The sequence below is a fragment of the Bombus impatiens genome, unplaced genomic scaffold (genome assembly GCF_000188095.3).
Source record: "Bombus impatiens unplaced genomic scaffold, BIMP_2.2 scf_0049, whole genome shotgun sequence".
Lineage (NCBI taxonomy): Eukaryota > Metazoa > Arthropoda > Insecta > Hymenoptera > Apidae > Bombus > Bombus impatiens.
The window spans coordinates 1,244,374-1,271,890 of record NT_176468.1 but is presented as its reverse complement, the minus strand read 5'-3'; the positions used below and the strand labels follow the sequence as shown (position 1 = coordinate 1,271,890).

Here is a 27,517-nt window from a genome sequence, read left to right as displayed (position 1 = left end):
CCTCGAGGAGGTCCGTGCCAAGTTGTACTCGTCGATCCGTCGATCCCTATCGATCCCCATGAATTTCAGAGGCGTTGGCGACGCGGCCGAAGCGCATTTCGGTGCTTTGATACAAAGGAGCTGTTATTTGTACGGTGGCGTTTATAAGCAGGCTGAAATCGCTCTTTCCGCTCTGGAAACGCTGCGAACGAAATGGCTGTACCTGGCTGCGCCAGCGACGATCGATGCTGCTGAAAGGTACGTACTTCTTGCAAAATTAAGAACAAGTTAATGCGCTGCTTTCGTGGAAGAAGGCTCCTTTGATGATATACAAAGCACAGTAGTAATCTTTTTCGAGTTTTCTTTTTCATTTCATTCTGTTCAGACGATCTAATTACTTACAGGATGGCCTCGATACTAATGCATTAGTAAATTACTTTATCCAAGACCCTATACTACGTAATAAGAATATTATTAGTTGCGATTTATTTAAAATTACTTTCATACTACACGCTACGTAGGAAGCTAGCGTTCTAAACGTTAACAGAATTTAATGTTTCATATCTTTCTATACTTAATAAACTTTCGTATTTACAACTACTTAATAGTCAAAGTTTTAATGAAAAGGCTGAAAGGAAGATCACCGCAAGAATGGACAAGAGCGTTTAAAGACGCTAAGCAATGGGCTCAAGAGGTTAGTAGATAATATTACCAGAAATTTATTACGCTATTGTTTCTTATTAAACTACTTAGCTACAGTTTAATAATTAAATTAGGTCGGAAGGTTACGCGGAAGCGAAGTGAAGATCTGGTGCATCAGCGTGGATACGGCAACAACCAGAAACGACTTAGAATCAGCTTCTCGTCGTTATTGGGAACGTTTGTGTTCCGATTTAAGGGTGGAAGCCTCTTCCAGACTAGTTGCCATCGTGGAGTTTCTTTCATCCGCCTCGAAGGAACTCGAACGTAGACCCCGAAACGTGGAGGAAGTTGGATCGGCCTACGAAGCTCATGCACGAATCCAGGCGCAATCTTCCGGTATGGCTGAAGAGGTGGAAGCCATTGCTGGCCTCTCTAAAGTGCTGGCTGCTTGGACTAGCGAGAAGCTCGAAGGTAATTACGGTACTTATTGCACTAATTAATTAACTATGGTTCTCATAGAATAAATTATCGATGACACTAAGCTAAATCTCTTCGGTGCTACCAGGTAAATGACAATATGATTGCATGGCGTACTGTCAAAATAATAAAATATGATAAATAGGATAAATTTAATTGTGAAACAAAATTAATGTAAGGGAAAAAGTCCTATGACTAACAGAATTGTTATATCATTATTAACTTATCCAGCGAAGTTTAATTTAAGTATACGTATACTGCTGGAAATAGTTCGAGTATTGCCGCTGTGAACGATTTTGTTGCACTAATCGAGCAAATAGAAACGAAGAATTCTTAGAAGTTTAATATGTCATCGTGTAATGAATATTCATTGTAAAATGATAATTAAGGAAATGTACAGGTAGACGGAGAGCGTATAAAAGTCGAAACGATTCGTCAGTTGCCTTAAGCAATGTATTATTTTAAATAAGAATTATAGAAGATTCTAAATAATTTTTAAAATTACGTAAGTATTATGTGAAAGGTAATATTGTTGCTATATGAAAGCAATATATGAAAGTAAGTCAAAGAATATTTCCTTGTTCCATGATGTTTCCATACGTATTCATAGCGTCAATTCGATTGCCCGTAAGAAATAATTTTGAAAACGTAAGAGCTTATCCTCTTTCACATATCAAATCGCATTTGTATTTCTATTGATCATACATACGTAACGTAGTAGGATTCAATATTCAGGTAGACAGGAAGCGAAAATAAAATAGGAACAAGTAATTTTGTTCTCAGAGAGGGAAGCATAAGAAAGGATTCTTTATGCAAATACCTGATGCCCTCGCGTGTAAGAGAGGACTTTGCTAGATGTTTCTATTAAAAAATTTAAATTGCCCGCGGACTTAAAATAAAAAAGGACGAAGTCAACAGAAAATTACTTTCCTATATATCCTACATATATTATGCATAAAAATGTCAATCAGTTGTCGAACATGTTTTGAATTATAACAAGCTGTAATATAACTTGTTCAATGTAGTTTGCAAACTTCAGCTTACATCCACGTAATCGCAGTGTCTTTTATAATAATTCGAGCTCACATATATTTATGAATAACACCAACACCGTCATTAATAACTGAAATTATTCAATTTTATAATTTTTTAATTCTCAAACTTTTCAAAAAATTTAATTAACCTAAAAAAAAAAAATAAACTTGAAAAATTCATCAAAACAGGCGTCAGCGCAGCGTACACAGCTTGGCAAGACCTAGCCGACCGCTTGGAGCGTCACAAGGCTGTAATAGATCGTGAACTCGAGGATGCAAGGGTGAATCTTCGTCACAGAGCGATAGCTCTGCGAGACGAGATCGAAAGGTGGCAAGCGAAATGGTCCTCGAAACCGGAAATCCTCACCTTAGACTGGATTATCTCCATGAAAGAAAGATGGACATACCTGAAGGAGCAATTAGAAATTTTGACAAACGATTGTCGAAAGATCGAACTGAATGTCGATGACGTCCTAGAGGACAACGAAGAAAATATGAGAACATTGGAACTACAGATGGAGGTAGAGGAATCTAATTGTCGATTCCAAGCTGAGTTTCTGGAAGAATTAAAGAATCAGGAGGATGAAGAGTGGACCGTGGCTAGAAGAAGACTACCTAGACTTCATGACTGGCTCGATTCCTGGGAAAGTAGAATAAAAGTTCAGTTAAAGGATCGACTAAAAGAACAATCGATGGACCAGAAAGATAGTTTAGAAATGGACACGTTTGTTGGGAAGAAGGTTCGCGAGGTGAGAGGGACCATCGAATGGTTACAGCTTCTTCGTGGTGACGAGATTGCAGAGGAACATTGGGGAGAGTTGATGTCACTCTTGGAGTTAAAAAATGTCAAAAGCGTGAGGGATATCACGTTGGGTCATCTGTTTCGTTCTGCGGACAACATTAGGGACAATGTTGATAAAATAAAGGTGACAAGTCAGATGTCTATTTTATAATTTCAATTCTTCGACTGCTGATAATGCCGATAGGCGTTTTCATAAAAGTTTATTTATAAATTTAATTTATTAAAACTAAAGATTTATTAAGACTAAGAAGCGTTGCTTATTACATTATATATGATTTATCAAATTATCATTCTAAAAAGTAATAATTATGTTTTATCATATCACATAACATTGTTTGTGCTATCAAAATTAAAACAGACTGACGGTTCCTTGAATATTAGTATTCTTTTTGTACTATAAATGATATAAAGGGGATTCTACGTTGATTCTATAGTTTCATTTAATGTATCATGCTCTGTATTTGTGACAACTATAGCTGTGTCATAAGACTATAGACAGAAAACACTTTGCTTTCGAGTGGCAGTCAGGGGATTAGAAAATGGAAAGATTCGATTGTTAAGAAGCTTTGCCGCGTCTATTATATATTTTAATGTCTGATTTTTTAAAGGAAATAACGAAGAGAGCTGCGGCAGAAAGCGGAATTCGACAAGGCTTAATGGAATTGGAATCTTGGGAAGCGTCCGCTCATCTGCAACTTCAAGAATCGAAGGACAGTAGAAACGCCGGTATCGTTCTTGTTGAAGAATACGGCAGTTTGTTAGCTCGAGCAGGTGAATGGCTGATTAACGAAAACGATTAATCAAAGCATCGAACTTTCTTCTGAATAATAATGAAATTTATCCGATGGTTAAAAGGTGAATTAAGGCTGCTGTTGGAGGGTGCAAAGGGCGCGTCAGGTTACGAAAGGTTCGCAGCCAGAGTTGCAAGATGCGAAGCTGGATTGTCCGAAGTGGAAGAACGAATAAAGGTCTTAAGTACCATACAGAGGAAGTGGGTTTACTTAGAACCAGTCTACGAAGGCGGTGCAGCCCCAAATGACACCGGTAGATGGTCCAGGGCTAATAAAGAATTTAGGTAATCAATATTTAACGACTAAACTACATTGGTAAATTTGACACAAAAGATTCTACCAAATATTTTTAATCGAAACTTCTTTTATGCGTTGCTTCTTTATGGTTTATGTCTTATATTTATTTTAATTACATTGAAAATTATTAATCAGGTTAGATGTTTTATGGTATATGAAATAAATATTTAGGTATCTTATGGGCGAAGTGTCTCGTGATCCGAGAGTGTCATCTTTGAGAAGACTTCCACTTTCAGCTTTCACGAATCTGAAAGATTTACTTGACAGGTGTCAGAAAAGCCTCGACGAATATTTGGAGGTATAACAGATATCTATTTTTATTATTTGGGATTTACTATTATTTATTTATGACTTTATATTTTATTAACATTTATATTTTTGTACAATAATTCTGTTTAGCCATTATTTTCTTAGAATGCGGTATATTATGATTATATTTGAAACTTCATATCGCCTTTTTTAAAGGAGAAGCGCTCGTCTTATCCACGGCTATACTTTTTAAGCGACGAAGACCTTCTCGAATTAGTGTCAGCCAGTGGACGAGGCCTGGAAGCTCACCTATCGAAACTATACCAAGGGGTTGGTTCGATAATAAAAGACGATAATGGACTGACGGCTGTTGTATCGCCAGAAGGTGAAATATTGCAGTTACCTAAGCCTGTCGATCTTCGGGACCCATTACCACGCTGGTTGAGTAACCTCGAGGATGGAATGAGAAATGCACTCCGACAAAGTTTGGAAAAATGTTTGGTAGATGCTACGCCTGATCCATCATCCTATCCAACTCAAGTAAAATCAATTAATTTTTTATTCATCTATGTACAGTAAAAAATAACGCTAAATAAATTATAAAAATATTGTTATAGATGCTTGAATCTTTTTGCGTAAACTAGCAAATCTTTCTTTAAACAAAACCTAATATAAAGATATTATATAATTACTAATTATTTTATTAGTTTCGTAACAAAAAAAATAATAATCAATTGGACAAACAATTGAACTAAATACTAAATAATAAGTCTATATTAATTTCAGCAAAATTGAATAATAAATTGGGTCTGTTATCGAGCGATCTTTTAATTTAACTTGAAGCTTCTTATTAGTAGAAAATTTACATATAACATAATTTACATATAACACTGAATAGAAAAGTGATAAACGATCGAAGAAAAGATGTATGAAAGAATAAAGATTATTGGGAAAAATCCAAAGCTCTCAGACATGTTTTTGATATTATTAATAATTATCTTTCATACGTATTAAGGTGTTACTGCTATCAGAAAAAATTCGTTTCACGGAACGATGCGAAAGCGCCTTGAAGGAAGGTGGTTCAGCTTTAAAGAACCTTGTCGAATATCTGGAGACACAAAGAGCGAGATACAGAGGCTTAGAAGATGCTGGTGATAAATTAACAGCATTAAAAGCACGTGGGCTTCTGCTTGATACCGTTCACCATCTGGAGATAGCTAGAAATCTGTTAAACGTCACACAACGGGAAGAAAGCACCGTTTGGACCTGGCAGAGACAACTAAGAAGTTATAGGACCGTAAGATTCTCATCCATTCAGTTAATTTTATTTTTACTTTATTTCATTTCTACCTTGCTTTTCCTTGAATTAACTTCAAATACTAAGAAAATGACGTTTTACGTTGACAAAAATTCTGTATATTTCTTAACATTACGAAAACGTGTCTCGAGGCAATGAAATTACAAGTTCGTTGATTGTGAAAATAAAAGAACTATACTTGTGGAAGTTCAGAAATATGATCGACTGAAATTCTGAAAATTTTGTCTTACATACGTTATTATTATCATAATTGTAAACCTACGTGATTTTGAAAAAGCAAATGCAATGTCACGTTCATGCTCCCGATATATTTTCGATATTAACTTTAAATAGCCACAAAATAGACGATTGTCTTTAAAAAAAGAAAAAAAAGGAACTTCCATACTTTTCGCAATGACAATTATTTTCAGCTAACAGCTTTCAATTAATTCTCGAATTAATTCAAGAAAATTAATGAAGAAATGTGCTTCTGTGAGAACTAATATTGGCTAAGGAGATTGGATCTCGATGAAATACAAGTTTCAGCTGTAATATATTAATTGTAGAACAAGGGAGCAGTTGTACGGTGTGCCGGTGCAGAATTTCCATACCGTTTCGAATATCAAGGCGCAGCGGTAGGATTAGTTCAAACGCCATTAACCGAAAGGTGTTTCTTGGCTCTTACTCAGGCGATGAAACTCGGTCTGGGCGGCAGCCCCACCGGTCCAGCTGGAACCGGAAAAACTGAAAGCGTGAAAGCACTCGGCTCTATTCTTGGAAGGCTTGTTTTAGTTTTCAATTGCGACGAAGGTAATAATATTTCGACGTTTACGAGCTAGCAATTCCTTTTCGCGGTTCAACACCTGCCTATATGACCACAATACGTTGAGTAACCACTTCTGTAATTCTATCCAGCGTTACAAAATTAATTTCCACGTATTTATTAGACAGTTGAGTAAGACTTTTAACAACCTTCGCTATTCTCAAAATTTCTTTATTATATATAAAATATTTAGAGGATACTTGCGAGAAGTTCAGAAATTATGTCTAAAGACGTCACAAAATATTCGTAAAATATTTATGAAACATTTATAAAGAATTTATACAACTTTCTCGCATACATTTAACGTTTCGTTTACGATTCAACGTAAAAGCTAGCTTCGCACAATTTATTACTGCTTCGCTCATTTGTATATTCCACCATCAGGAATGGACGCCGGAAGTATGCGACGTATTCTAGGGGGTTTGGCTCAAGCCGGCGCATGGGGTTGTTTCGACGAGTTCAATCGCCTCGAGGAGGAAACACTAAGCGCTGTAGCTATGCTCGTTAGACCCCTTCAGGAAGCAGTTCGTGACGGTTCGTCTCAAGTACTGTTAGGCGATCAGAAAGTGAATCTGGATCGACACTGTTGCGTGTTCATCACGATGAATCCGGCTGGCTCCGAATACGGCGGACGTCGTAAGCTTCCGGATTCTCTGGCGCGACTGTTCAGACCGATCGGAATGGCACACCCGGACAGGTCTGACATTGTGAAAGCATTGCTAGAATGTGCCGGATTCTTGGAAGCCTCGACACTCGCCAAGCAACTCGTGGAAATGCTTGATATCGCGGAGATACTGCTTTCCAATCAGCCACATTATGATTGGGGTCTTAGGGCACTTAGATCCGTACTCGACGCTATTCCTACGAAAACTGACTTGGATGAGACCAGCAGGTTCGAAGTCTCATTTATCATATTTATTCTTTAATTTGTTGTTGTTTAATTTGTGTAATGAGGACACTTCAAAGTGTTGATAAAATTACATGCGAATTAATATTTAAAAATGATTTTTAATCCTTTTACAATTAAAAAACGGTATACAAATACTTAACGCGAATTAAAGATCTTCCTACATAGTGCAAAAACCTTAGACTACCTACGTTATTGGACTTATTCTAAGAATTTCAAATTTAATAAAATTTCAAAGTAATCAAATTTGGTATCATTTACCTCATACTGATGTCGAGGTTGAACTTTATATTCTACTAATAATGGCTATCTCTAAACTTACATCGAAGCTTGTTTAAATTGAAAACTTCAAGAAACGATCAATTCAATTCGTTAGAATGAGTCCATAGTTGTTCGTCGTATGCAAACTTGATTCGTCTCATACCAATTGAAAATTCTTTTCATAACACAAAGAACGCTGTATTCTATAGATTCAAATTTGGTTTTCTATCAATTGTGCGATTTCTCGTCACGTTTGAGTAATTTTATGAATAATATAATCAATTGAAAATATTATTAAAAATGTTAATATACAAATACAAAAACTTCTCGTTCTATATGACAGATTAGTGGCTGCAATTAGGGCCTCGATGTTACCAAAGTTAACGGAAGAAGACACTCCACGATTCCTCTCTTTACTAGACGATGTTTTCCCAAGAGTAAGTCCATCGTCGTCCACGTTGATCGAAAGACAAGATCTGCAGAATGCTTTGCTGGAACTTTGCGCCGAACAGGAACTGAGCAAGGAAATGGCAAATAGATGTATTCAATTGCACGACCAGCTGAAAAGCAGAACGGGTGTAGCGATTGTTGGACCACCGGGGTGCGGTAAAACTACCATCAGGAAACTTCTATGCGATGCGCTAATGAAAATCGGTGAAACTATCGTTCAGTTTCACGTATTTCCTGGCGCGATGCCGAAATCGAGACTTTTGGGTCGCGTCGACCCACAAACCAGGTACCGTCTTGAACGATTAGAAAATACAAAATCCAGATTACGATAGTACCTAATCTAATTTGAAAATTTAACTCTTTCAAATTTGTTATATACATACATAATTACTGATTTCTTACATAAATATACGGTAATTTTATTTATATATTTTTGTAGTAATTTGTATTAATATACTTCAATGCAAAAGAAATAAAATTATAACTTATTATAAAAATTATACATTCTCGGATAAAATTTTGTAGGATTTACGATGCCAAATTCTTTCGATAGATTTAATTAGAAAACTATGAGGAAAATATTTCGATTTGTAGGTATAGTTAATGCGAAATGACATGTGTAATTTATCATATCGTTCTTTTACAGATTAATCTCGACAAAAACAGCTATCTCTTTAATTCGTTATTATTTCAGGGAATGGAGGGAAGGTTTGTTATCCAACGTTGTTGTATCCGCTGGAGATTCCGTAACTTGGATTATTTTGAACGGCGACGTAGAACCAGATTGGGCAGAAGCTCTAAATTCTGCCTTAGACGACAATCGATTACTGACTTTGCCCAATGGCGTGGGTTTGAAGCTTGGTTCTGGCACAAAGTAAATTTCTATCCTCCGAAATTATCTGATGACTCGTGTTCTAGAGATTTCGAATTTCGTCTCTATACACTACAAATATTCTATGACACAACGATTTTGTTAATCGAGTTAAGCAATTTAATATCTCGCGTACTCGCTCATTTGAAAAATTCTCGTACAAATCTAAAATTGTTCTTTACGGAACACAGGCTGTCAAACTTTCCAAAGTTGTTACATATTTCGAATTTAATATTGATTATAAAATATATAAATAATTATCATTTATCAAATTACGATATTTTCTAACATTCTATACAGGAACGAGATCAAATCTAGCGACGTAGAACTTTTTATTAAAACTATACATACGCGTATTATCCTTAAATCGTAACATACACGTTGAATATTAAGTAATTAATTAAAAAATTAGCAATAATTTTCAAATATTCATCCACACAATTTTCTGAAACAGATTCATTTTCGAAACTCACAAACTTGCCGGCGCGAGTCCTGCGACTGTGTCGCGATTAGGCGTAGTCCACTTGGGCTCGACGAGTGTCAGCTCTTTGCTGATGTCGTCGCGACTGAATGCACTTCCGGAGGCCGCGAAGGAACTCGCGATTTCCCATCTTTGTCCCTGCGTCGACGAGTGTTTGAAGATCAATGCGGACGTTTCCTCGGCATCGGGCTTAATGGACACGACGTTTTGCCATTTGAAGAGCTGTCATACTCGTACTTCCGCTTCTTACGCTCTACTCGCATCTTTATGCAGTCAAATAGGAAATGAAAGCACTAAAGACGAATTGGCGCGGTTGATTTATCAACTTACTGACTGCTGGTAGGAAGACTTCTAATTTTATTGCTAGAATTATACGGCAATTTGAGGCATTTAACAACAGACGAAGTTTAGTGATTCATAGACGATTATAAGATGAAGCGTTTAGGTTTCTTCAGACGATATTTTAATGCAAAGAAACATGTTACAAAATGGCCCAAACTCTCCTCTTTTGGAAGAAAATTTCATCAGAAGCTTGAATTTTGATACGATATCCTACACGTCTAAAAATTAACAAAAAAAAAAGAAAGAATTAAAAAGTAGATTTAATTTTCTTCAGTTGTTATGGCAGTGTATTCCTTTGATGACCGTAACAAAGATTGTATTTTACATTTGCTCGACATTTTATAAACAGAGAAAAAACGAAAATGAAGGAAGAATTAATTGCAGATTTCTTACAGTATTTTGAGGCCAGACATTTTTACAGAATATCTCTTGCTTAATATTTACCTTGATTAATAAATATAAGTACCGCTTAATTTGATTGAGAATAGAACTATTCGAAAACTGAGATAATATTGTGTATAAGGATAAAGTAATCTTCCAAACTTGACTTTGATTCGCTATCTTCTTTCTTCGTGAAAAACACAGTTCAAAATTGATATGCTACTTTTGTACTATCTGGAATTTTAGGTGTCCAGATCCGCAGAAACCATGTTCTGTATTATATAATCAAGACACAGATAGATTGGAAGTTATCGGGGATTCTCACGAATCTACGGACACTGACGATGGTCCTGTCTCACTGTCAGGTACTTCGATTAAACAAACTTGAAATAAAGCTGCTGAACAAATCTACTGAATTAAAAAATTTATGTTATTGCTCTAAGTGATATAATAAATATAATATATTACAACAGATAATACGAATAAGATAAAATAATGGTTTTTGAAAATAGTCTTACTTATAGTTTAATCTATAATTCGCTAATAAATTTATTAGTTACGGATTGTCGCTTATGTATAATTCAGGTGGAATGAAGGAAGCCTTATCGTTTGTTTTACCATTGATCAAAAATAACCAACCTGTGATGATAAGAGGTCCAGTAGGTTGTGGAAAGAGTGCCCTGATATCTGTCGTACTTTCTTCCATACGAAACATCGAACAATCGACTTTGATAAAAGGTTCCTCTCTCTATGGACCTCAGGATCTGGTGATGAAACTAAAACGAAGTTGCGTTCAATTAAATTCGTCTTCACACGGAAGAACGTACAAACCTAGAAGTGGATCCAGAGTTGTTTTGATTTTAGAAGATTTGCATCTCGCGTCGAAAGATTTACAGGTAGCGTAATCTGTTCGTATTTTTTTATTTCATCCGTTCGTTTTTACAAAACGTTCGAATGTAATATAGAGTATAAGAGTGTAATTTATTCAGGAATTAGTTCGGGAATTAATTCAAGAAGGAGGATTTCACGAAGAAGATCTGGAATTTGCAAGAGTTCCACTAACGATCCTATGCACAGCCGATGCAACCACAAGATTGCACCCAAGACTAGAAGCTCTTTTGTCCACTCATTATCTGCCGTGAGTATTCGTACCGAAATAATTTAATCAATTTTCTAAGTTTTTCAAGTATTTAAAAAGCCAGACCTAAAACCTTCGTAATTTCTCGAATTCATCATTTTATCTTAAGGACATTCTTCTTTCACGAAACATCTCAACTAGAAAAATTCATTGTTCCAAAAAATATATTCCAACCAATTTCGTAACATTGCAGCCTATCTGAATTTCGACAATTAATTTTCTATATCTTTATATTTATATTCGATGCATATAACAACTTCAGCCACAAGAATTTGTTCGTTTTGTGAGACAGATATCCAAGCCCGAGAGATATCGTTGCCATCTTGGAGTTGCACCTGAGAGACTCTTTGAAAGGAGATCAAGTTATGATCGAATCTTGGATCGCTGAAACGGTACCCGTCATGCTGGATGCTTTTCGATCGATCAAATCTTCTCACGGCTCGACGACCGATTGGACTCCCAAAGATTTGATTTTATGGGCGGACAGCTTGAAGTACTATCCCTCTCCGAAGGGCGAGTCGAATATCACGCGTCATTTGTTGGATGTTGGAAAACGCCTATTTTATCCTAGGCAAGAGCACTTTCGCAGCTGAAGTTCCAACAAAATGGATATTCCGCCTTAAATTTCCAAGCTCGAATACGTACTTTTACGTTCACGATTTTATACCTTTGAAACAGCACTTTTTCCTACCGCAAATTTTTAACTTAAATGTCCGTAAGTTCGAAGCTTACGAAGAAGCTTACTTTGCAAGTTGACAATTTCTCTGTCACCAATAGAGTAAGATTTCTAAGCACGACAAGTGTTTTGATTGTCTATATTTTATATCTTTGTCTTCTCGATCGTGCCAGATTAACATCCAGAGATCAGGCTCGTTTGGAATCTGTGATCCACTCGAAGAGCTCGAAGTCGGTGGCGGCCGGAAGCGACGTGTACATATGGAAACACGGAAACAATGGTTTGCTGCCGTTGGATGAGGAACAATGGCGAAAGGAGATAATTAACGCAGCAGCGAGATGCGCGAGGGAAGGCGATCCGGTACAGGCATCGATTTCGTCTCACCTGTTGCACACGGTAGCCGGTAAGCACATTAAATTAACTTAATATTACGCTATTTCCAAACGAGCTTATTCCACCGATCATTTGCTTCATACCTGTACACTTTGTAAGTTTAACGAGATAACGCTAGAGAGATCGTTGTTAACCACACCTTTTAATCGTAATCGGTTTATGATTATCGATAAATTACTAATTTATTCATAATGATCTTATGATCTTGATAAATTAGGAGGAATATTGTTTCTCATCTTTCTCTCTCTTTCTGTTTGTATCTCACACGTGATAAATTAAACTAGACATATTTTTGTTACACTATAATATCTATAATAATAATAATGAATTTAATAAAATTTCTTATCTATATAAAATTTGATTGTATTTAAATGTAAATCTTCTATCAAGTCTGACAAAATAAGTTTATAAATTTTATCAGTTTTAGCAAATCTTAGAAAATAACTTCGCTTCGTTGATATACTAGTAAATTTAATAGAACTAAATATCTATGCAGAATTTCCGCTTAATAAAATATATATTCTATCAACTTGTATAAATCAATTTTGTAACTATATAAGTTACGTATTAATGAGGAATATCGTAGAAGAAATATTCTTCTGTATAATAATCACGAATAGTGATTGAGTAGTTACGATTTCGTTTTTTATTGCTATATTACGATGGAAAAACGTAGAATTTTCGGTTTATATTTTTTCCAGGTTTAAGTTGGGCTTTTGGTACAAGTCTAAGGGGTGTAATTTTGATTGGACGACCCGGAGCTGGAAGAAAATCGGCAGTGAGACTCGCTGCCACGTACTCTTCTCTTCGACTAATAAACTCGGGACCTGGTACTGTATAAGTAATTTCTATGTTTATGGGAAATTTATGTACGAAGATAAAATTCATATAGAAAATAGAATATTATGGGATAAATTATTCGTCGCTGAAAAAAGGCATAAGCGCAGTTCGATGTTTATTCTACTTGAAGTCTGAAACTGTAAAGTTTCGTTATTAGACATACATTATTTTGCAAATAGTTTTATGAATATTACAAAAACAAAAAGAAAAAATATAGAACCTGAGTAGGATGTCCTGGTATTGAGATTTCATAAATATTTTAAAAACTTTTGTGTTATCCGCATTTTATGCACTTTGACATCTTTCAATATGCCATAAATGCATAAAAATCCGCCGTCTAATAATAATTTCTCCACTTATACGCTGTCTGCTGAACATCGTGTGTAGCTACTTGAAAATCGCATAAAAATTGAATGTTCCAGGCCGTGGCAGAACGTCGGTGAAAACGGCGGTTCAAGCTGCTGGAATCGATGGTGATCCGACTCTGCTTTTGCTAGAAGAGCATCATATGAGAGAAGCTGGGTTGGCTGTTTTGGCTAGTGCAATAGTGTCGAGAGGTGAACTCCCAGGATTATTTACAGTGGAGGAACTTGACGGGTTAATAGCGCCGTTGGCTGACGTGGCAAGAAGAGAAGATTTTTCGGGCATGTTGGAGCAATATCTCTATCATCGTACGTAACATGACAAAAAATTACTTCGACAAGACACTTATCCTAATAAATATACAGAAACAAAACATCTACTTATGGTACTTACTATTATGTATAGTATACTTAACTATTTATGTACAGTATACAATTACAATACTTAAATATATTTAATAATATACAATACGTTACTCCTTTGTTTCTACGCTCCAACTGTACAGATAGTTTTGTCTTCGATCGTAACTCTGTTCTCATCTGTACAATCTTAACGCCTACCGTTTCATTCCAAACACTCTGAACTCGATACAAAATTCAACTAGCCTCACCATATATTTCTGTAACTATACAATTTTGTAGGTTTGCGAAATTATCTTCGAGTAACCATAATCTTGGACAGTGGAGAGCTTCGTTCGCCTTGGTTGTCGCATTCGGGTCTCCTTAGACATTGCGCATTGATTGGTCCTGGAGTTGGTAGCGAATGGTGGTCCTGGGAAGGTGCTTTAACCGAAATAGCTTATCAACAAAACGGTATCGAAGCCGAAGATCCGGAGGAGACGTTGCCTGGTATCAAAGAGGTGGTAAAGGCTCATCTTGAAGCTCCGCGACAGCAGCAAGCTCCGGCTCGGTTCTTTGCTTTACTGCACACCTGGAAGCATTTACACGCAACTTGGAGCGAGGAAGTGGAGCAGAAATTAAACAGTCTCGAAGCTGGTGTAGGAAAGTTGAAGGAAGCCGGGGCGCAAGTGGCTAAACTGGAGGACGAAGTTTCGAAACAGCGTCAGGAACTGGAGGTATACATTAACCTTGCTAATTTCCATCGAGTTCACTACTTGAGGGTATAAACGATACCGAGATAATTATTAACGATTTTTGGTTAAATACATAAAGAGGTGCATTACGCTTTCGCACGTTGCAACGAAATTGTATTACGTCCTGTTCGTTAGTTTCTATCGAGTTTACTGCAATACGATATTACTTTGTGGATATAAGCGACGTTGGCATATTAATCTTTAGTTAATTAATAGGAATACATTATGTTTTCTCACGCTAATTACGATAATTCTTAATTTCTTAGGCGGAACAAGGGCGTGCCAATGCAGCTCTCGAACAAATCACGGCGACGATGAGAGGTGCCACAGGTCAAAGAGGAGAAATGGCCAACTTGAAGGCTGAAACTGAACGAGAAAGTGCAGAATTAGCTCGCAGGAAGGTAAATACAATTGTCAAGAAATGCTTACACACAGCACGTCATTTTTTCATTTATACTAAGCGTTTTGTTTTTTAAAATCTTCACTAAACCGAAGCGTTTACAAATTTAATTTGCTTCAGTCTATTTCATTAATATTGCACAGATACTAAAGTAAATACATTTTTGTTATACACAATTCACACGATTCATTGCCAAATTGTTAAAAAATTAGACACTATAAAAAATACCATGAAAATAACAAAGGATATCCTTTTCTCTTCTTAATGTACAAGTAAAAAATTTCTTCTATTTAAATCTATTGTTCTTGGAAGCGTGTAGGTATATAATTTTCTAAGTTAAAAAAAATAAATAAATTGAATTTGATATACAGACCAATATCGAAGGCGAATTAGGAAAAGTCGAGCCATTAGTAGAACAAGCGGCACAAGCAGTAGCTGGTATCAGCGCTGATGCATTGGCGGAAGTTCGTTCTTTAAGAGCACCTCCAGCACCTGTAAGAGACGTCCTCGAGGGTGTCCTTCGATTAATGGGCATAAAAGACACTTCTTGGAATAGTATGAAGACTTTCTTAGCAAAACGTGGTATCAAGGACGAAATAAGGTAAGCTCTTTAACAATTACTAATTTTCGTCAGACTTTATTTCATTTGTCTTGACGATAAAAATGTTGCTTGGTAAAATCGCAAAAATTTAAATCGATAGATTACACAGCTTGCTCGTAAAGTTACAGGACATAACTCGATTCACGTCGTCTTCCATTTATTGTTGAAAAATGCACTTTATGTGGCGACATGAAATTTAACGCTACTGAATGCAGCACTTTTTTTCATGCAATGTAGAATTTAAAGATAGGTTTCTTGTATTTTGAAACACTGTGGATATGGAACAACTTGTACATTTTTATTTTAAATATTAATACTTCATTTGTAAACGAAATTAAGTTGAATCTGGTACAAAGACTATTTATTTGCTCGTCACTGTATATTTGAGCAAACACCTGATCTTATCTCATAAACAGTCATCGATTCGTAACGTACATACTAAAACATTTGCTCCTTCTTTATCGTCTAACTCGTAACAGGTGCGTTCACACCGCCAACACGACGAACGATATTTCTGTTCATACTTATAAACAAAGTACCCATGTAAACTAACAGTCAAAATTGATCAGACAATTCGCGAACAAGATTCCCCTCTCATCGTCTGTTTCATCAGAGACCATTCGGGCGAGTTTGAAAAACGTGATAACGTCTTTGTTCGATTTAGAACGTGGGACGCGAGAAGAAGCACACCATCGAGTCTGGAGGCGGTTGCCAAGTTGGTCAAGGAGCGGCCGGAAAGTTTCGAGGAGAAAACCGCAAAACGAGCCTCGGTGGCTGCAGCACCTTTGGCTGCCTGGGTACTCGCCAACCTCCAATATGGTCAGATTCTTCAGCAAGTCGCGCCTCTCGAGAGGGAACAACGACAATTGACCCAGTGGGTTTATATTTCCACGTATTCATTTTATATCCGAGCCATTATACTAAAACACAGGGAACGATAAGTATAAAATATAACAACATTCGCACTGAAACACTTTGGCGATACAGTACACACAGCAGTCAGAGATTAAAAAATATTATATAGAACATTAAAATATTATAATATGAGAAAACTATACAGTGAAAAACAGTATAAAATACAACCGAGCATTATGCTTTTTATTCTTGAAAGTCCCACGTATAGAATTTTATTTTTATTTTATTTTGAAAACTGATGCTTTCATGGCAATACAATTTTATGAAAATCAATCTCATTTGTTAATAAAATCTTTAAGTTGAGTAAAAATTAAGAGATAACATTCTTTTCATAGCAATAAGATTCTGTAAAAGTTTTAATAACAGATAAAGAAATATTCTGATTAGCATCGATGATTTTATGAATAAAAATTTACTGGAATTTACGGCGATGTGGTTATTATATAAATTGTTCATAATTCATTTCAGACGTTTGTCAGCGGCTGAGGCTCAGATTGGCAAGCTAGCAGCTGGACTTAACACTGTGGAAAGTCGTGTAGCACAGCTTCAAGAGGAACTCGCGGAACGTTCAAGGGGTGCCGCTGCGCTTCAACTACGTGCCGAGACAACAGAGGCAAGACTAGCAACAGCTAGGGCGCTGCTTCAAAAATTGGACACGGAACATCGTGATTGGCAAGCACAATTAGAAGAATTAACCGGCAGGAAAGAGAAATTGGACGTCGAGGCTGCTAATGTCGCATCCTTACTTGTTTATGAAGTAAGCGCAATGATTTGTCTCGCGACCTTACAGAAGAAAAGCGGTACTTAAGAATAATCTAGGAATTTTTAGCAGTTGCAAGTACTTGAAGCTAATTTTCAGTTTCTGAATAATTAGACGTTGGCCAAATAATTAGAAATTTTAGGCATCGAAGCGAATAATATTTCTGTTAACATAAAATCGATTAAACAATCAGGACGAATAGAATTCAAAATTCAAATGATATCTGTAATACCAAAAGGTTGGTTAAATAGTTAAAAATTCCAAAATTCGAACCAAATATAACAATATCTCCTTTTCCAACTTTTGTAAAAATAATAGTAAAAATAATCGGCATAACCAAATACCAATTTCCAGAGTTAGAGTAAGAATCAACGTTAAACCCTATCGAACTTAACAAAATATATTTGAGTACAGAATCCTGGAAAAGATGACAAGTGGAAGAAATCAGCCATCGATCTCCTAATCACCGAAAGAGAAAGGCTACTGTGGCGAGCTCAAGGTTTACCCGTGGACACCGGAAGTCTGGTTGGTGCATCCTGTGCCCTCAGAGGTCCTTTGGTTCCCATATTCATAGATCCATCCGGTGTCGCGGTTTCGTGGCTGAAAAACAACGTTGGTTCAAGAATGGAGATAACGAAACCAGAAGATGCTAAGTTTTTGACTACGCTAGAATTGGCTGTAAGATTTGGCAAACCATTACTGGTGGAAGAACTCGTCGAATTTCCATCGATCCTCTTGCCACTGTTACGTAGACGTCCTCTGAAGCTTGGTGAAAGAACATTACCAGCACCTCAAGGCTTCAAGCTTTTCCTGGCTACCAGACGAGATAAATTGGATGGTTTTCCAAAAGAAGTCGACGCGGTCTTGTTTAAGATTGCTCTTGGAGCTGGTACCAAAAGTCTGGCGGAGAGGTTCGTTGAAAAGGTGAGGAAGATGACGATACACTGATTTATATTCGATCGTTTTCCAATATGACATTCCGTTTAATTTAACGTTACGAGTTCGAAGATTCGATATGGCATCGTATTATCGTAACTGCGGAATTAAAAAATTATTCCAATTACGAAGTATATTTTCTATGACTACGTTGCTCAGAAAGCGGCATCTCTATTCTGTTCGCTCTCGTCAAAGAGAATATCTGCTCTCTTTCATCCATCCGTAAAATTGAAAAAATTTTGTTCAGACGATAACTCGCTTCGAGTGGCTCCACAACGAAATTGGAAAACTTGTTCGATGGTCGTTGAAAATTCGTGGAACGTAAAATATTGGCGCAAAAGATTAATTACCTTAGCCACGTTGGTTAGGTTCTGTTGAAGGAGACTCCGGAACTGGCGACGCAGCGGAAGGAAGCGCTGGAACGCGAAGAAAAATTATCAGGGGAACGGGACACCGCGAGATTAGATCTGTTGGCGCAGCTGGCCACTGCCAGAGGTCAGGATCTTCTTCAAGAGTCTGAAGGATCCCAGGGCGGACTTCTGTCGTCGTTGGAAGCCACTCAATCGAAAGCCAAAGAAATAGCTCTGGCTCTTGAGGAAAGTCGACGAAGCTTCGAAGACGTCACCAGGTCTGTCGCAGTTTATTGAGAATTATTTGTTAAGAACGTATAGGGTGTTCTATGGTGAAATTGATCAATTTTATGATTTACCATGACACGTTGAGTTCAACAATCTATTTAAAGTAGCGCGAGCGCGATCTCACGTTGTCATTTTTCACAAGTTACGTTGTTCTGTGAAGTAACACAGAGATTGTAACAAAATGGTCTGAAACTGCAAGTGAAATTAAAAATTCTATTCGATTGACCTTGTTACAACTCGTAGCTTCCTTTCTTCAACCTGAAATAAAAGGTAAAAAACGATGAGAATTTTCTGAAAAAAGTTCTACAACCTTGTATTCTCTCTGTGAATAATAAAATTAGCACTTGCAAAAATATGAAACTATATTCCATGGTATTTCTGTTCTTCGTAGATAATACAAACATATATTCTCACGCGAAGCAGCGGTATTATCGGAATTAATTATGCCTCTCCTGTAAATCCTGAAAGTGATCAACAGATTAACATGTCCAACCATATACATATATATGGATTACACGTGTATACACGTGCTCCATGCTTAACCTTCCGTTCATTCTGAATACCCTCGTTAGTAAATCTAACGCAGAATACTCCTCGGTAAAATCGTCTATTAATGTTCAATAACCAATAAACATTGTCTCACACGCTTTTCGGGTGCCCCTGTGTATGTTTTATAGAGTAACGTTTTTCTTTAATTATAGGTTTTTCAATTTTGAAATTAAGATGTGCACATTTGTTATTCTTCCTTTATGAACTTTGTTACTTGTAGTAAATTGAATTGTACAATTATCTTTGCTCACGATGAAGTTCAGTCTGATGAATCAAAGCAAACAAGAAAAAGAAAATGATTAAAAACCTTATCTGGTGAAATAACATGAACCTTCAACTTGTATCGTTAGATCGTACGATGAGCAAGCAATTTGAATTAAGTTATTTTACGTTTATACGTATCAAAAGTCATTTTATTATATAGGGTGGTTGGTAACTGGCGGTACAAGCGGAAAGGGGATGATTCTACGCGAAAAAAGAAGTCGAAAATATAAAATAAAAATTTTTTTTTTTTAATTTTTCCATCGAGACAACGATCTACAGCGAGATCCTTTATAACGTACCGCACGCGTACCGAGCGAAAATTCAAAATCGATTTTCTCGAAAACAAAGCATCAAACGAAAAATTGTTATTCTATATTTTCGACTTCTTTTTTCTCGTAGAATCACCCCCTTTCCGCTTATACCACCAGTTACCAACCACCCTTATATAAAATTATTTTATATTATTATTTTATTATATGCACACAGAGTGGGAATGAAAATTAATTTGACAAGAATTTAACCTCGTCAAAGTATTATGATTACTTATGAAGATGAACAAAAGTGATATGAATTTGATATATATATATATAGCACGAAGCTAATTTGCATACAATAAATTAAAAGGGTATTAAATGTAAATCATATAGCGTAATACTTGTCGCTTCTACCAACAAACTTCTCAGACTTTCAAAACGAACTTCCTTGAAATTTACTCATGGTTTATGTAATATTTTTTTGCTTGAAATAGTTTCCCGACCATGCTGGCAAAGTTTCGCGATTTCGCTGCGGAATATTTTCTGTATATATTTCATGTGAAACTTTTTAAATTCACGAAACCTTGAGATTCATTGAGTAACTCCTTTACATGAACGTTCTCAGTCGCCTCTCTTTCTGACTCGAAAAAAAAGTTCCACGACAGAGTATTCATAACGAAGTTTTCATTTTTTGTCCTAGTTTCTGTTTTTATATACTGTTTACAGAAGAGCCAAAGAGCACGAGAAATTGGCTAAATTCGCTGCCAACTTGTATAAAACTGTAAAAGGTCTTACCGCCTTGAGTCCACTGTACGTGTTTTCTGCCGAAGCTTTCACTGATATTTATTTGGAGGCGGAAGATTACCGCAAATCGATACTATCTCAAGATAAAAGGGAGCAAGACAAGCTGATCGAAAGACGGTTAGTAAATGCTCGAAAAAAAAACTACTCGTTACATGTTGTTTATTTCGTTAATGGATCGTTTCCAATGTCCAATTATTTATTAATATCACATGGCATAAAAGTCTACTGTGAAGTACACATACGTATGTACCATATGTATGATATAATTTTACGGTACACTATAGAATTTCTCAAAGTGTATTTTCAGCGCAAAAATTGGAATATAATTTTTTGATAGAATCTAGATTTAATACACTCGAATTGTATATATGTAGTGAATTTTTACTGTACATGATATAGTATACATTTACACGTTAATGTTACTATATGTATGTTATACGCGATATGATTTTACATTGAAGTTTCCAAATTTACAATTACATGTTAAAATAATATATAACGAACATCCATTACAGGTTAATTGCTTTGACTCTTCATTATTGCTCGAAGGCCGTGTATAGAGAACATCGATTGCCAGTAGCATTACAATTGGCACTTTCATTGAATTCCGTGCCAGACGTTGAAAGAAATTTCTTATTAGGAGAAATTCTATTAAATGACGACGAAGATTCCGATTACAAAATACCCGATTGGGTACCCGAGGAACGACGTCTATCAGTTCGAACTTTAGTTTCTTCATTTCCTCAAGTAAGTTGACTTAACGAACTTGTTTTTAAATTATAGTGATATAATTTTCTATTACTACGAACGGTCATTTCCTGTCATTCAGATAGCCGCAAAAATGAAACAATCCTGGTTGAGCGACGTTAGCAATATTTACGCTGAAAGCAATTTAACCACGTTCCAAAAAGTTTTATTGATAAAAACCCTTCGACCTGATTACTTGCATACGGCGCTCTCGAAATTGGCTGCGGAAGCATTAGGTAATTTTTTATTTTTCTATTATTAATAACAATTATATTGTTTCATCGATAATTATACGTGTAGTTTAATTAAAATCTTATTAATAATTATTATATGGAAATTTCACAACAACCTTGTGATAAAACCGGAAGGGATATAATTATTTCAAAATCTTTCTTTCCTTAGAAAGAGGAAAATTTAAAAAATTATAATTTATTCAAAATAGTAATTTAATCGTAAAAGTATTAATGACAAGAAGTCGATTACCTACTTAGTATTAAGACTTAGTGTTGCCATTTGCCAATGCATTCTTATTTCATCATATCGCGAATACGTTTAATATTATGCTACTAACATATAAAGTATCGGGGTAAATGTACAAATAAGCCATTGGATTATTATGATATATTATTGAACTATTTCATTTTCTTATATCTTCTATATATATCTTTTTTTAAAGTAAAAATATACCAAGTGAGTTAGATTTTTTAAGATTATTTTTCTACAATTTTTTGACAATTTCACACTCAATGCGTTTTTATATTTCGAATAATCATGCGTTTAAGAGTTTACAGATATACATATATATTTTTGCATACCTTCTGATTATCCATATAATTTTCGTTCGGGAAGGTGTGAAAAATTTAGCACCACCGCACTGGTCCTTGAGGAAAGTAGCTGAAAACGAAAGTACATATCCTGTGTTGCTGCTTCTATCACCGGGAGCTGATCCCGGTTCAGAGCTGGCAGCATTAGCGAATAATCACGTTGCTTCAGCCACAGGATTCGTCGAAGTATCTCTTGGACAGGGTCAAGTTGCTCAGGCTGAACTCGCACTGGAGAGTGCTTGTCGGTAATGCGCCTTTCTTAACTCTATGAAATATAAATTTCCAGCTTCGTAGATTTTATGAATTTATGTCATCATGATAAAACAAAAAGATATTTTGTCCTCGAAACATCATACTTTCTGCATATCAAATGATACAATTTTATATCGAGTATTTGAAGAAGTGTCATTCGAAAATTATTCCAAAAAGAAATTTTGTTTTCTTAATTGTTACTTATTTAGCTATATCTGATATTTAAAGGGTAGCTTCTTACGAAGCGTTCAGAAGCAAAAATTTTGTAAGTTTAATTATGTCTCTTGTTACGTGAAAGAAGTCAAGGTTCATATTTAATATTTAAAACGATAAATGTCGTTTGGAACGTGTTTCAGAGGAAAGTTTTATCCGCATTCTGGTTATATTGAATAAAAAATTCGATATTAACGTTCGATATTTAATAACAGACGTTACTTCAAATACCTTTCGAAATCAAAACGTTTGTCACACGATAAAACAGATGTATCCTGTTGAAGAAAACAGAATGGCTGATACAGTCTTAGATTATTTCAATGATTCACTTCATTAATAAACGATAAATCCATAATACGATGCTTCAGCGACTCGGGATTCTCAACTTTCGGATCTAACTTCCGTTCACATATGTTAAACAATGTCTTTGGGCAGCCTCGTTATCTTCGCCAACCTACCGTAGGAAAGCTGCAATGTTTTGGCTTGAGGCCATAGTCTTCACGATGGCGTACTAAATCAGCTATGGACTTTGTTTACGTACCTCCATCACGTAATTCGATATTGTTTACGTGCGTAGCGTATACATTGCGATTAAATTATCAACCTTCGTGTTATTTACTGCTCCCCTCTCTGAATATAGCGTGCGAAATTTCCTATTCTTGCTTCCAAATAAACACCTTATCCTGTCCATCTTTGTGCTGTATAATAAGCTTCAGCGATAATTTTAAAAAAGTGTCAACCTTTCAATGAAAAAGAAAGTCCTCGATCTTCAACTCTTCCTGCATACTTTCATGCCGATTAGTAAATTTTAGACGCGTAACCGAAAGTTAAGAAATCTCGCAACGAATACGTACACCACGTAGTTTAACGATATAATTTCACCCAGTAATCAAACGTCATTATAGAAAAGTTCAATTAACGAAAGATTAAGCCAACCGATCTGTCGATGAAACAGGAACGGAGGCTGGATACTGCTCAGCAATTTGCATCTGGCTCTCAACTGGCTTCCCAGACTGGAGAGCCTTCTCAGATCACCCATGTGCACCAGCAACAAAAATCCCGCTACAAGGATTTGGTTAACCACCGAACAATGCCTGGGATTCTACCCTAGTCTCGCGGCTCTCTGTTTAAAACTCGCTTACGAGCCACCGGAAGGTGTTAAGAGGAACGTAAAACGATCGCTGCAACAGCTTTGTCAAAAGCACAAGAACGTGAACGTTCCTGGCAGCCTGTTGTTGTCGTGGCTGCACGCAACGCTTCAAGAACGACGAAAATTCGTGCCTCAAGGTTGGATCCGGTCGTACGAATGGAACGAATCGGATCTCGAAGCAGCATATGAATTAGTAGTGAGAGAAATAGAGTCGACGAGGAGTAAAGATAAGAATGGAAACTGGCAAACTGGCAGAGGATTGTTGGACGTAGCGATTTACGGTGGTCGCCTTCAGGACGACTACGACATGAGAGCGTTGTGCTCGATCATTGACGACGTTTGGACTTCTGAGGTGTTCGACGGTCGTAGAAAGCTGGCTGACGTTCTCAGGGTGGTTCATGGCTCGTTCGAGGAGGCAGCTAAGGCGTTGGAACATGTTCCGGAAAATGATTCGCCTAAAGAATGCTTTGGATTGCCTGCGAACGCGCATAGAGCTTGGGAGAGGACTGCTGCCGAGGCTGCGCTAACGCATTTGAAAGGTTTAGTTTTTATCAGCAAATATTAGTAGTAGACTGCGGGTTCTTATGTGTCTATGGGAGAGTCGAGGATGCGGAACTGCACGGAATGTATATTACGTGATAAAATATATAAATAAACCCGGAATTTAGTCATTAAGTATATTATTTAGTAAGTAAGACAGTCGTTTGTTAAGTTTCTATGTTCTACATTAAATTGCATTCGCGAAGATATGAATTTGCGCGAATATCCGCAGTCTAGTTATTAGAGCTCATGATACTTTCGATGGGGAGTAGGAAGTGATATTAGGTTGTCTGAAAAGTTGCTTTCATTTCATAGGGTAATAATAGATGAACAAGAATTTCTGTTTTACATTATTTTATTGAATTAGGTATGATGATTCGTGCATAATTCAATAAACTAATATGAAACAAAAAACATTGTGCGTCTATTATTTCCTTATAAAACAGAAGAAGCTTTTTGGACAACCTAATACAACTGGGATGACTAAGAAACGAAGACAATTTGTTTTGTTGGAATTTTTGTTCTTTTTTTGAGAATACAATACAGGGCCAACAAGAACAATCATTCCGTAACTGAAATCTCTCATCCTTTTCTATAGAAATGTAATTTACGAACTGACTATAAGTTTGTTAATTGTCGGCAGGAATTTTAATCAAAGCGTCCGTCAGTAACGACAAGAGCAGCAAAAAGACGGAAACAAAAATTCAGAGGGATTTGAAGGAACTAATCGACCGCCACATCTCGATCTTTGGATCGTCAACGACCAGCGAACACAACGAAAATAAGAATCCATTGGAAAATTTCTTTATCGATGAAATAAATCTGACCAAGAAGACGTTGAATGTTATTCGCGTTGACGTGGAAAACCTGCGCCTCGAGGATACTAAGGTTCAAACAAATTTCTTCAAATTTCAAATTAATCTTACGAAACTAACTACGAATATCTATCAATATTGTTGAGCCATTAGATCTTTTATTACTTTGCTATTATTTTCGATTTTTATCTTGCATTTAGAAGATTCGAAAGATTCATACAATTACGAACATTTGTCTGATTAATTTCTAGACTCCCATACACTGGATGGAAAACTGGAAATATGGCCCAAAGGAAGCTTTGCCTTTCGTTAAAGGGTTGTTGAGCAATTATCAAACTTTAAATTCCATTTTGACCATCTCCTGGTCTGTTGTCGATATATCGCGATTGGCAAGACCACGAGCGTTTCTGACTGTTCTCAAACAGCACACCGCGCGAGAAACGCGTCAACCTATGGAGAATCTTCGACTTTGCGTCAACTGGTTTGAAAATCGACGGAACGACGACTGGAAGATATCGTTAGTCATCGAAGGACTATTGATATCTGGTAATTTTATTCGTCTAATGATCATTAGTTAACACCATTAACTAACAATACGAAGAATTTTCTAAAGTGTCTTTCACTGCTTGAAAAAAAAATGTCAGAATTTCAAATTTCAAAACTTCTTAGATAGACTCCTGGATTAATTTATATGAAATTACGTGTCGTATAATGTATACTTTTAATATAAGAATGGAAAAACTATGATTCTAATAGAAAACGTAATGCGAAGTACAAATTGATAGTAGAAAGTAGAAAATATCAAAAAGGGAATCAAAGTGACACGAATTTTTCTTCTTTCGTAAAATTGCCTTAGCAAATGATACGAAGTATTTTATATTTAGGAGCTTTGATAGAAGATGGTAACCTGAAGGATGTGGACGCGAACGCGGCTTCCGTTGCTACTGCACCGAGTTGTCAAATTGCGTTCTTACCAGAAAATTACACCGGGGATAAGGCGAGAAACAAAACAGTGGGCGGTCGTTCAGGAAGCAGCGACGTGGAAGATATTCTTAATGTTCCAGTTTATGCGAATTCTCAAAGGGACGTATTAATTTCCTCGCTTCCGGTTGGATGTCCCAGAGAAGAACATGGTAACTGGTTACGACGAGGAGTTGCCTTTCATCTAAAATTGATCTAGTTCCTGTGGCTTAGTTCTGTTTGAATTACAAACAGTGTGGTAGTACATTTATACATTATGCATAGTGATCTGCATATTATAATTGTGTAATAACTAAATGTTATTTATTGTTCTGTATTCCTTTTAACTATTGAACTTAATTAATATACACGGCGAAATATTACCATTATATACACAGTGGTATTATTATTATTATTATTATCCCCATTTGAAACATTCCAGACGAGGATTGTAATGAAGAAATTAAAGATACGAAATAACAGAAATAAATACGAAGGATGTTTTTGAAAATTCAATTGCAAAATGCTGCAAGTTGATAAAAGTACTCGAGTTGTTTCTGCTCGCAATTTATGTTGTGGAATGTTTACGTATGTTTCGCATGTTTCGTATGTAGCGAGTACATTTAGTTAGCCTTTTAAACTCACCTACACTTGATTTAAAGCCCTCGAATTTACAATGTACAATGGTTTTATTCGCCAGAGTTTCCTCATTTTCAGAAAAATACAGCGTTCTTAACCACTACCCACGCGTAAGAAAATGAATTAAATTAAACTAACTTATATTAATTTCTCCAAAGGTTTACTTATTATCGATTAACTAGGCAACAGGCTTGTCTTATGCAACTTAAAACTTTTGCTTCCTGATATAATAGGAAGACGATGAAAGCGAAGCGAAACTCTTCCCGTTAAATACATAAAAAACGAAAGTTTCCTAACAAGATGAGCACAAAGGAGTACAAACGAAGGTTAATTAGGGAGGGTTCTTGTTTCGGCGGATACAACTTGTTGCATTTAATTCGTACAGCAGAAAGGCCGCGGATAACAAATTTAAACTTTATTCCGAGGTATATATCATAAGTTTGAGAATATTTTTCTTCGAAATAATTGAACAATCCTTGCTGTTCGTTACGCAAAATCTTAAATGCGTAACGACCTATGGAAATCTGTGTAAAGACGTAAATATATTTACCTGTATTGATTTCTATCCTGACAAAGGATATACTTCACAAAACGAAGAAAGATAAGGAAATGTGAAGAACCATTTTCGAAATGTTAAATGGTAATCTCAGACTAAACTAAGAAAGAAAT

The 27,517-nt window shown here is 36.1% G+C and overlaps 1 protein-coding gene across 1 annotated transcript in view; it reads left to right on the top strand.

The window, feature by feature from the left end:
* The window catches only part of LOC100742005 (cytoplasmic dynein 2 heavy chain 1), a 32,831-nt gene extending 5,718 nt beyond the window's left edge, over positions 1 to 27,113 (top strand). The window contains exons 11-46 of the mRNA XM_024371097.2: positions 1 to 237; positions 607 to 673; positions 756 to 1,092; positions 2,322 to 3,058; positions 3,543 to 3,705; positions 3,790 to 4,009; positions 4,194 to 4,320; positions 4,488 to 4,811; positions 5,287 to 5,568; positions 6,135 to 6,378; positions 6,776 to 7,283; positions 7,903 to 8,295; positions 8,704 to 8,883; positions 9,335 to 9,700; positions 10,331 to 10,449; positions 10,670 to 10,980; positions 11,074 to 11,222; positions 11,515 to 11,793; positions 12,072 to 12,301; positions 12,993 to 13,121; positions 13,554 to 13,802; positions 14,136 to 14,569; positions 14,854 to 14,988; positions 15,359 to 15,588; positions 16,253 to 16,462; positions 16,972 to 17,260; positions 17,678 to 18,187; positions 18,568 to 18,827; positions 20,631 to 20,825; positions 21,224 to 21,455; positions 21,538 to 21,691; positions 22,305 to 22,524; positions 23,700 to 24,433; positions 25,078 to 25,322; positions 25,501 to 25,795; positions 26,134 to 27,113. Of these exons, the coding sequence (XP_024226865.1) occupies positions 1 to 237; positions 607 to 673; positions 756 to 1,092; positions 2,322 to 3,058; positions 3,543 to 3,705; positions 3,790 to 4,009; positions 4,194 to 4,320; positions 4,488 to 4,811; positions 5,287 to 5,568; positions 6,135 to 6,378; positions 6,776 to 7,283; positions 7,903 to 8,295; positions 8,704 to 8,883; positions 9,335 to 9,700; positions 10,331 to 10,449; positions 10,670 to 10,980; positions 11,074 to 11,222; positions 11,515 to 11,793; positions 12,072 to 12,301; positions 12,993 to 13,121; positions 13,554 to 13,802; positions 14,136 to 14,569; positions 14,854 to 14,988; positions 15,359 to 15,588; positions 16,253 to 16,462; positions 16,972 to 17,260; positions 17,678 to 18,187; positions 18,568 to 18,827; positions 20,631 to 20,825; positions 21,224 to 21,455; positions 21,538 to 21,691; positions 22,305 to 22,524; positions 23,700 to 24,433; positions 25,078 to 25,322; positions 25,501 to 25,795; positions 26,134 to 26,429 (10,090 nt within the window). The 3' untranslated portion in view covers positions 26,430 to 27,113. The remainder of the gene's footprint in view (positions 238 to 606; positions 674 to 755; positions 1,093 to 2,321; positions 3,059 to 3,542; positions 3,706 to 3,789; positions 4,010 to 4,193; positions 4,321 to 4,487; positions 4,812 to 5,286; positions 5,569 to 6,134; positions 6,379 to 6,775; positions 7,284 to 7,902; positions 8,296 to 8,703; positions 8,884 to 9,334; positions 9,701 to 10,330; positions 10,450 to 10,669; positions 10,981 to 11,073; positions 11,223 to 11,514; positions 11,794 to 12,071; positions 12,302 to 12,992; positions 13,122 to 13,553; positions 13,803 to 14,135; positions 14,570 to 14,853; positions 14,989 to 15,358; positions 15,589 to 16,252; positions 16,463 to 16,971; positions 17,261 to 17,677; positions 18,188 to 18,567; positions 18,828 to 20,630; positions 20,826 to 21,223; positions 21,456 to 21,537; positions 21,692 to 22,304; positions 22,525 to 23,699; positions 24,434 to 25,077; positions 25,323 to 25,500; positions 25,796 to 26,133) is intronic.
* Positions 27,114 to 27,517: the final 404 nt, after the last annotated feature.